The 10,309-nt window shown below is 57.5% G+C and overlaps 1 protein-coding gene across 10 annotated transcripts in view; it reads right to left on the reverse strand.

The window, feature by feature from the left end:
* Window positions 1–111: 111 nt before the first annotated feature.
* The window catches only part of TACC1 (transforming acidic coiled-coil containing protein 1), a 34,445-nt gene continuing 24,247 nt past the window's right edge, over window positions 112–10,309 (reverse strand). For all 10 annotated transcript variants that reach the window (XM_038160193.1, XM_038160195.1, XM_038160194.1 and 7 more), the window contains 8 exons: window positions 8,804–8,859; window positions 6,214–6,336; window positions 5,825–5,901; window positions 4,934–4,977; window positions 4,672–4,832; window positions 4,345–4,451; window positions 3,352–3,472; window positions 112–2,886 (listed from right to left, as the gene is read on the reverse strand). In XM_038160193.1, coding sequence (XP_038016121.1) covers window positions 2,818–2,886; window positions 3,352–3,472; window positions 4,345–4,451; window positions 4,672–4,832; window positions 4,934–4,977; window positions 5,825–5,901; window positions 6,214–6,336; window positions 8,804–8,859 — 758 coding nt within the window. In that variant the 3' untranslated portion in view covers window positions 112–2,817. The remainder of the gene's footprint in view (window positions 2,887–3,351; window positions 3,473–4,344; window positions 4,452–4,671; window positions 4,833–4,933; window positions 4,978–5,824; window positions 5,902–6,213; window positions 6,337–8,803; window positions 8,860–10,309) is intronic.

A 10,309-nucleotide genomic window follows, 5' to 3' on the forward strand; every position in this document is an offset into this window, starting at 1 on the left:
AATAACCAGGTAAATCACATCAATAAAGACAAGGCAGAACACAGCCCACACTGGAAGGTAAAGCCAACTCCTCCCAAAACTCTTCACCAACCTCACAAACACCACGAAAGCTTTCAAGAGTGATAAACACAGTTTTTACTCAGGCAATGAAACATGGAAAAAAATATATTAGTAATCATTATAATAATCTCATTTGTGTGGGTATAACTCTTACAAATATTTACCTGACATATAAAAGGGAAATTATCATACCTAGAAAACCGATGGCGATGGCAGTTACACACATGGCTGGAAGCAGAGGGGTAGGAGCCAATGCAGAGGAAGTTCCTGCCTGGGGGAGGCCACACTGGAGGGACGGGGGGGGACATCAGTAGTTGGGGGTTACTGGTTGGCACTTGGTTACAGACAGATCTGCTGGCAAACACACACTGCAAACAGCAACACAGCAGCAGGGGCAGGGCCTGCTGCTGCCAGAAGGGCATTTAAAGTCTACTGCAAGGAACAGATGACAAACGCACCCAGCTGTGACACCACACACAGGGACCTGCCGTTCCCTGTGCCACTCACGGGGACACCACCACCTCGAGGTGCAGCCATGCTGCCCGCTGGCAAACACACCCTCTGTTTTATACCCATTGTGCATGTATTTATATATATATATGGAACTATAACCATATTATAGTTAATAAATCATTCCGTAGGAATCTTCTTTGCCCAGGCTGGGTGCACAAAGACAGGCACAGGAGCGTGGCAGCACCGGCTGAGGGGAGGTGGCACGGCAGGACCGGGTGGCACCAGGGAGCAGGGACAGGAGAGATGCAGGACTGTGTCCCGTGGGGCACCACAGTGCAGCCCTGCTTTGCAGACAGCCCACAGGGGAGAGCTGCAGCAGTGGCTGCTGTGTGCAGGTCAGGGCTCTGGGGAAGTGGTGAAATCGAAACTTCTGCATTTATCCATCAGCTCCAAGGGCCAGAGGCACGCCCCAAGGAGAGACTGACCTTGGGCTGCCTCACCTTGAGCCAGGACAGCACATGAGTAGCACAGCCCTGAGCAAAGCAGAAGGCTGAGGGCTCCAGCAGCCTCACACCAGCACCGTGGGTGCTGCTGCGGGCAGGGCAGGGCAGGGCAGTGCCCCAGGGCCCCAACCAGAAAGCAGCCCTGAAGCAGCCTGTCACCAGCTCTGAGGGGTTATGCAATGCTGCACTCTGCTTCCTCAAGAGAAAAAGCCAAGTGCCCCAGAAATCGCAGGGTCTCAGGGGTTTGCTTTACCTGAACAGACCCCCAAAGATGAACAGAAATAGCACTGTTGATCGTATCATTGAAGCTTTTTCACCAGCCCAGGAGGGGACATGTGGGGAGGTCACGGGGGTTAAAATAAAGGGGGAAAAAGGGTTTTTCTCTTCTGCCAACTGTGCAAAGGGTGAATATCCAGCACAAGCAACAGGTGTACCGCTTTGAGTGGTGTCAGCCACTGGCTTCCGTGTCCCAGTCTGTCACTGGGATAATTGGGGACATGGAGAACAGGCTGGGAAGCTGTGTGCTGGGGCAGGCTGCTGACACCTTTGATTAAGTGTAGAATAAACTCTCTATATATTATATAACTAATAAAATATAATCAAGTGTATGGCTCTGGCTTAAACAGGTGTTTGCTCGGCATGCTCGACACAGGGAATTAGAAAATCCAAGGAAAAGAGCTCAATTTTGTTACAAAAAGGTAGCAGCAAAAAGGTTTGCGAAAGTGTTCAACAGGCTGGGCAGGAAACAGTCCAAACTGCAAATATTTCCCTTATTTCACATCTATCCATTCAAGGCAGAGAATCCTCCACCACTGCAGCTACTGCAGTACCCACGAGGCACATCAGGGTTCCTTTCCTTCCTCCTGCAGCCTCTGAAACGGAGCCCTGATCTCACCATGGCACAGGGAGTCACAGACACAGCCCTGGCTTTGCATGTGTCCAATACCAGGTGACCCAGCCCTGCAGGGGCCAGGGCCACAGGCGAGGTGGCTACGGGAGGATGGACAGGCAGTCCCAGCTCTCCAGAGCCATCTCCCCTGCTTCTCAAACTCCTCTTGGTGCAGAAACCTCCTGCCTCCCCTCAGCTGGACTCTCCCTGGAGAGGACTGAAGTTACTGCAGGTTATGTGACTGTTCAGTGCTCTGGGGGGAACAAGTCATGCCTTGTGTCGTGCCTGACTGGAAGGAGTGAGCAGAGAGCCCAAGTGCCCATAAATGCTCATAAAGTGCACGAATGCAGAGATGTCAGCTCCCTTCCCCTGAGGCTGGCACAGCCAGGGACAGGGAGAGGCTGTGCTGTGCTTCACCCACAAACCAGAGCCCAGCCATCCCCGTGCCAGGTGCCCTCCCCCAGTGCAAGAGCCAGCAGGTCCACCCCTGGCATCACCCACGTCCCAGTGGCTGGACTTGTTCTGCTGAGCACAAGAGGACAATCAGTGACAGAGAGTGCAGTGGGGACACAACTGGACCCAGCCCAACCAAGGGGGACAGAGCCCAGGGTGTCACCTCCCACCCCAGAGGTGGCAGTGGTGCAGAGGGACAGGGCAGCAGGCCCTGGGAGGGACACACAGGCCCAAGCTGACCACAGGATTCCTAGGCTGACTGCAAGGATCCCAGCCCGGAGCTGTGGGAAGCAGACAGGGACAGTGAGGGGAGCAGCCCTGCTCAGGAGCCACGGGCCTGGCAGCCAGGGGGCAGCTGGACACGTGAGCTTTCCTGCAGGGTCTCCAGGGTAAGGCAAGGTGCTCGATGTCACGAGAAAAGCAGCCAAGTGCAGAGTGCTGGGCGAGGGGTGCTGAGGCTCAGTCTGACTTTCCCAGTTTCGCTATCAGCTCGTCGCAGATCTTGGTCAGCTCCTCAATCTCCTGGTTCTGGAAGAAAAGCAGATCTTGGGGAGCCCTGTGGTGGCACAGGTGGGGAATAACATCGGGGCCCATCTGCCATCAAGCACATGTGGGGAAGGGCAGCCAGCTCCTACACGTGGCCCTGCAGCAGCTCCTCTGTGTATCCAGGCACTGCATGGAGCCCTGTGCTCACCCCTCCTCACCCCAGTCAGACCCTCGGTGCTGCAGAGATCTGCAGCAAGCCAGCCCCAGCCCACACCTCTGCAAACACGCACACATAAACCAGCAGTGCCCATTCTGCCCAAAAAACCCAAACCAGCCCCACAAAACACAAAAAGAAAACCCCAAACCAAAAAAATATCCCAAAAACCAAACCCGCAAAACACCTTCTGGACCAAAAATCTGGAGGACACCTCTGGCATCAACAGGATGCTCAGGGCAGCAACAGGAGCTGCCGGCAGGGCTGCAGAGAGGCTGGGGCAGGTGTGTTACCTTCTGCTGCAGGGTTCTCTCCAGGGACTCCACCTTCATCTGCTCCTTGCGCAGCCCCGCGTGCAGCGCCGCGCTCTCCGCCTTGGCCTTGGTGCGCACCTGGGCGATCTCCTCGTTGGCTCTGGGGGACAGAGGGGGCCAGAGGCCAGCTCAGGGGGCAGGCAGGAGCACCACGGCGTGGATGCCGTGGGACACAGAGAAAGAAACGGCAAGCATTTCTCACAGCAGCGTGTGGGAATTGTTGGGAGTTGTGAGGATGCGATAACTTGTTGAGTGTCAACAATCTGCAGGTGGTGTTTTTCTACTTCGTCTTTCTGTTCTTCTGAAGGACAGTGTGTGAGGAAGATGTTTTTGTTAATTAGCCAATCAAACGGAATCTATCCCTCTACAAAAACCGTGTGGTTCTCTCGAATAAAAACTTCTCTTTCTACAACACTGCCTCCTGCCTGTCCCCGTGTCATCCTCGGCACAAGAGTGACATCACCGCACGGCCTGAGGCTGTGCAGCTGCTGCAGAGCCTGGCTCTGCTCAGTACAACAGAGGGGGTTTGCCCCTGTGGAACCTGGATGAAACTGGGTTAATTCAGCTCCCCCCGTATGAAACTCTGCTCTTTCAGGGCCGAGTTAAACCCGTGAGCACCCGCTTCACTCGGGGTTACACGTGCGGCTGAGCTCCTGCTCATCAGCTGAGGGCTGCACAGCCCCCTGGTGCACCACAAACACGAGCACTCTGAAAGATGGGAACTCGGAAAGTGACCGTAAATAGACCGTAAATAGACCGTGAACCTCAGGTTCTCCATTAAAAAATAAATAAGCAGAGATCAGAGAGTGCATTCGGGGATTTGCTCTGCCTTGCTTAGAGACACTTGAGCCTGAGGTTGTAAAATGCAGCTTTTCACATCATTCAGCTCCTGCCTTCCAGCCTCTGGAAAGCAAATGAAGCCACTTCCCTACAAGGTCTTGAAGCACCCAGCAATCTCATGCATGACCTTACTTGTCTAATTTTTCTTCTGCGTGGACTTTCAGGGCCTGATACCGCTGCTCTTCCTGCTTGACACGGGTGAGATAATCTTGAGCACATTTCTTCAGGGCTTCTTCGTTCTGGAAAAGAAAGTACATCCATCTGCATTGGGACTGGGCACAAAGATGTTGCTCTGACAGGATGAGAGATACTGTTCTGAGTGTAAGAAAAAAAGGTTTAAAAAAAAAAAACAATTTCTGCTTTACACTCAGCAGCACAGAAACATGGAGTGTGAGTGCCCAGGAACCCTGTGTCCAGGGACCAGAGCTGCAGGGAGAAAGGGCAAACCAAAGTAAGGACCTTCTTAAATCCTTCCAGGACGCCCTTCAGGTTTTCATATCTCCTAAACAGATCTGACAGGGACCTCTCCACTGAGTTCAGGTCTGCCAGAGCCTGGTCCTTTTCCATTGTGAGCTGCTGCAGGTTCTTCTGAGACGTCATGTTTGTCCTCTGCTCATCCTCTGGGATGGAGAACAAACAACAAGGACACGGTGATTGAGTGGGGACAGCTGTGGCAGCCAGCTCCCTGCCCTGCACCCCTGGCCAGGTGACAGCACCTTACCTATCATCTGGGCAATGGTCTTTTCATATTCAGCCACGATCTTCCTAGAAGGAAGAGAAAAAAAAAAAAACAGGTGAGAGGCTGATTTTGGGGACGTGCACCTCCAGCTGTGCTGGCAGCAATCTGCCCCACGGGAGGCCCTGCTGGCCCTGCCACCACTGCACCCCCACAGGAGCACAGTCACAGGGCCCAGATGTTGGGGCTGCAACCCAGATGTTGGGGCTGCACCACCCATCAGCGCTGCTTCAGACCAAAACCCTCCTCTGCCACCAGGGCTGGCATAGCTCATGGGATTTTCTTTCTTTTTTATTTTATTTCTATTTTATTTCAGCAAAGGAACGAGCAGGACACAGCACCAGCACTAAGAGAACATTGACACAGCACCAGTGTAGCCCCACATTTCCCTTCCCAGAGAAAAGCAAGGCACATCTTCCCAAGAATATTTCTGGGTTTCACATTCTCTGAACCTCAGAGAAAGGAAAACAATTCTTATAATTTGCTGTGCCTGTGTTTGTGCAGAAGTAGAATGCAAAATGGAGATTGTTCACCCAGAGTGATGGGGTTTTGTTTGTGTGTGTGTGTCGGGACTGTCGGGACAGTCACGAGATTCTGTGCAGAGTTGAGTGCTGGGCAGATTCAGTTCAGATGTAATGTAATATAGTGTAACACAGTATAGAATAATATAGTATAATAAAGGAATTAATTCGCCTTCTGATAAGATGGAGTCAGATGCATCATTCTCTCCCCTCGTCGGGGCTGCCTGCAAATACGACCCACCAGCACTGATGGAAGTCTCTGCCAAGACACCCCAGCCTGGTGAGGCTGACCTGTGCCACCCCTCACGCCCCCTCAGCCTCCTCCTGCCCGAGCAGAGCCCTGCACAGCTCCTACCTCATCTCCAGCACTTCCTGCCGGCTCTCCTCGTATTTCTTCTTCCACTCGTTGGCCTCGATCTCCTTGGTGATTATCTGGGTTGCAGCAGACACAGAACCCTTGGGATGTGCTCTGAGGGGTTTCCCCTTCTCTGTCCCATGCAGGGGATCAGGTCCCCCCATCCCGGGCAGAGCAGAGCTGCCCCTGCTCACCTGGGCTGAGTCCAGTGAGGGGCATTCCAGGGAGAGGGCTGTTAGCCCCGAGGGGCAGTCCAGGGGACAGGGACACTAGGGACAGCACCAGGGGACAGGGACAGGGCTGTTACCCCCAAGGGACAGCCCCAGGGGACAGGGACAGGGCTGTTACCTCTGAGGGACAGCCCCAGGGGACAGGGACAGGGCTGTTACCTCCTCTCTGATGAGCGTGAGCACAGCTGCCTTCTCGGACTCGCTGAGGCAGATGCCAGCCAGGGGACTCTCGCTCCTGCTCACGCTGGGGCACTTCTCCATGGAGCACAGCCCGGGATTGTCCTGGGGGAATGACCCAGCTGGGATGTTGGGGGGCTCCTTTCACCCGCCCACCCTGTTTTATCAGCATCTGCTCAGGTACTGCATTTCCCCTTCAGCAATGAGCCCAGAGCCTGCACCCGGCAGCTGGCAGAGCTGCTGGGAGGTGCCAGTGCCCTCCCTCGCCAGGAGCAGGCAAGAGGACAGCCATGAACTGCCCCAGGGAGGCAACATCCCACGAGGGAGACCCACTAAGGGCCCATCTCAGGAGAAGGAGACCCAGCCCCAAGCACAGATGTGCTCACGTCCAACTTCCCTTATCCCATGGCTTGGTTTAAAAATATCCCCAGCCTGGAGGGTCTCTGCTGACTGTGAGCCACAGGCAGGGGTGGTCTGCAAGGGTCTGGGTTCAGTTCTCCAGCCCCTCCCAGTCTGGTGGGGACAGCACTGCAGCTGACGAGCTCAAATTGCTGCTGGCAGCTGCAGGGACATTTCCTGGGCCTTGCTGTTCACCCAAATGCCCAAGGAAGCTGTGGGGGAAGCAGACTTCAGCCCTCTGGTCCAAGGGACAGCCCCACTCATCCCTGGTGCTCCAGGTGTCCAGGGGAGCTCTGAAATAGGAGATGCTCACACAGAGCTCCTGGTGCCCCCCTGGTGCCATTCTGGGTGCTTCTACAAGGCCTGGGGTGGTTGTACCCCCACTGTCCCAGATCCCTGTGCCCTGCCTGTGCACCAGTGCTGCAGCCACAGGGACAAACTGGGGGCAAGGCTCAGCCCCAGGTGCTGGCACCACCTGCCCCTCCTTTCACCACCCAGAGCAGTGACAGCCGTAGAGCATCTCCCTGAGAAGGGTGTGCCATAAATAGAGAAGTGCTGGGAGGAAGGAGCCAGCCTGCTCCTCTTGTCTGGAAACGAGAGCACTGGAGCACTTCTCCCCTCCCCTCAGTGCTTCAGCTGCTCAGCTCGAGCTCCCCGAGCCCTTCACAGCTCTGCTGTGGCCATGGCAGAGGTGGGAGCCACCCCTGGGGCAGGTTTGGGGCCAGGCACCCCAACACTGAGGAGGTTCAGCCCGGTGTGCTTTGACTGAGCCTCCCACAGTATCTGCACACCTGAGCACCTGCAGGTACCTGTGGGGTGACAGCAGCCTGCCTGCAGCACCAGAGCCTGCCCAGGCTCTCCTGGGCACCAAACCAAAGCTCACTTTGCCCCATGTCCTTGTGAGGCTCAGCACAGTTAAATCTGTCTCAGAGGGGTCGGTTTTGCTGATGTTGCTAATCTCATTGTCACCTGCTTGTCAACTCAAGCAGCTTTGGCTGGGGCTGCTGGGCTGGCACAGGGTGCCCCCAAAGCAGAGAGGTCTTGGGGCTCCTCGGGGCACAGCAGGGCTGTCCCAGCACAGTGGTGCTGCTGCTGGGCTGCCAGGGTCAGTGTGGCTGCAGAGCAGAGCTCCTGCTCTCTTCCCCACCTCTGCTGCCAGCTGCCTTCCTGAGGGCAGGGCTGAGGAACCCTCCTAGAAGGCACCAGCACCAAGGGGCCACCAGAGCCAGCCCTGGACACTCCACGTGAGACACAGCCTGTGCTGGCAGCTCTTCCCCTCTGCCCTCCCTGTCCTTCAGCCACCTTCCAGTGCAGCCCTGGCTCTGCACTGCTCCTGCCTGTCCCCAGCACCCCTCCCTGCCTGCCTGTCCCCAGCACCCCTCCCTGCCTGTCCCCAGCACCCCTCCCTCCCTGCCTGTCCCCTGCACCCCTCCCTGCCTGCCTGTCCCCTGCACCCCTCCCTGCCTGCCTGTCCCCTGCACCCCTCCCTCCCTCCTGCCTGTCCCCTGCACCCCTCCCTGCCTGTCCCCAGCACCCCCTCCCTCCCTCCTGCCTGTCCCCAGCACCCCTCCCCTCCCTGCCTGTCCCCAGCACCCCTCCCTGCCTGTCCCCTGCACCCCTCCCTCCTGCCTGTCCCCAGCACCCCTCCCTGCCTGCCTGTCCCCTGCACCCCTCCCTGCCTGCCTGTCCCCAGCACCCCTCCCTGCCTCCTGCCTGTCCCCTGCACCCCTCCCTGCCTGTCCCCAGCACCCCTCCCTCCCTGCCTGTCCCCAGCACCCCTCCCTGCCTGCCTGTCCCCTGCACCCCTCCCTGCCTGTCCCCTGCACCCCTTCCTCCCTCCCTGCCTGTCCCCTGCACCCCTCCCTGCCTGCCTGTCCCCTACACCCCTCCCTTCCTCACTGTCCCCTGCACCCCTCCCTCCCCATCCCCTCCCTCCCTTCCTCCCTGTCCCCTCCTTCCCTCCCTCCCTCCCTTCCTCCCTGTCCCCTGCCTCCCTCCCTCCCTCCCTGCCTCCCCCACCACGCGCCCACCCAGGAGGGATCTGTCTCTGCCAGGCTCCTCCAGGCCTGCTGGGAAATCTCTGCTATTTTTATCAAGTCCCTGCGTGGGCTTGTCAAGAATTTTACCTCCCAAAGAAACTCATTTCAGAAAGGAGAAAGCGAGGGGCACTCACAGGGAAGATGCCAGGCCCTCCCTTTTCCATCTGCTTGCAGATCTCCTTTTCAAAACCTAAAGGCAATGAAACACAACCTTTAATTGATTTGCAAACAGCACCCTGGGCACACACAGATTTTCTGAGACATAGGAGGGTACCTCTGAGCCTCCCCATCCCCTGAGCTCCCCCTCACAAAGGCCTCTTTGCCCCCAGCTCCTGCCCTGGCTGGAATAATTTCAGTGGGAAAAGCTCTCTAAGACCATCGAGTCCCCAGCACTGCCAAGGCCACCATTAAACCCTGTCCCCAGGTGCCACAACGTGCACCCTGCCAGCCTTCCAACACTCCCGGAGTGCAAACCAACACTCCCCTCTGGTGGCAGTCCAGCCCGTGCCCGCGTCCCCAGGGCTGGGACCACCGCGGCTGAGGAGGAGGAAGAGGCTCAGGATGTTCTGCACTTCAGCAGGGCGCTGGGACAGAGCAGCTGCTCAGAGCCCTCCAGAGAAGCAGCCCACGCCAGCCAGCCCCAACACCCTCCAAGGGACCTGCCACACGGCCCCTGCTGCTCTCACCTGGCACACGGCCCCTGCTGCTGTCACCTGGCACACAGCCCCTGCTGCTCTTAACAGCAGGGAGATCAAAAACATCTCCCCCATCTGCAAGGCGTTGGACACCCACCCTGGGGGACACTCTGTCTCACAGGAGGGACACCCTGACCTGGGGGACACTCTGTCTCACAGGAGGGACACTCCAAGTTAGGGGACATTCTGTCTCACAGGAGGGACACCCTGACCTGGGGACACCTTGCCTCACAGGAGGGACACCCCGACCTGGGGGACACCCTGCCTCACAGGACACCCTGCCTCACAGGAGGGACACCCTAACCTAGGGAACATTCTGTCTCAGAGGAGGGACATCCAGACCTGGGGACACTCGGCCTCACAGGAGGGACACCTGACCTGGGGGACACCCTGCCTCACAGAAGGGACACCCTGACCTGGGGGACAGGACTCCCTGCCTCCCAGGACACCCTGCCTCACAGAAGGGACACCCCGACCTGGGGGACACCCTGCCTCACAGGAGGGACACCCTAACCTAGGGAACATTCTGTCTCACGGGAGGGACACCCCGACCTGGGGACACCCTGCCTCACAGGAGGGACACCTGACCTGGGGGACAGGACACCCTGCCTCCCAGGACACCCTGCCTCACAGGAGGGACACCCTGACCTGGGGACAGGCCACCCTGCCTCCCAGGGCACCTTGCCTTGCTGAAGGGACACCCCCTGCAGGTGCTGCTGCCTCACGTGGCATGAGAGGTAATTTATGGGCCACGCTCCCCCAGCTGCAGACACAATTCGTGTGTTAACCAGCACAGAACAGTGTGTTTGGAGAGCTCAGCTGGGAGAGGAAGCAGGTAGTGCAACACTGACACTTGCCCCTGCTTCCCTCCATTCACCCCGCTGCCAGCAGCTGCACCCACAGCTCCCACCCCATCCCTGCAGAGAGCACCGTGCACCTGCCCGG

The sequence above is a fragment of the Motacilla alba genome, chromosome 22 (assembly GCF_015832195.1).
Source record: "Motacilla alba alba isolate MOTALB_02 chromosome 22, Motacilla_alba_V1.0_pri, whole genome shotgun sequence".
NCBI lineage: Eukaryota > Metazoa > Chordata > Aves > Passeriformes > Motacillidae > Motacilla > Motacilla alba.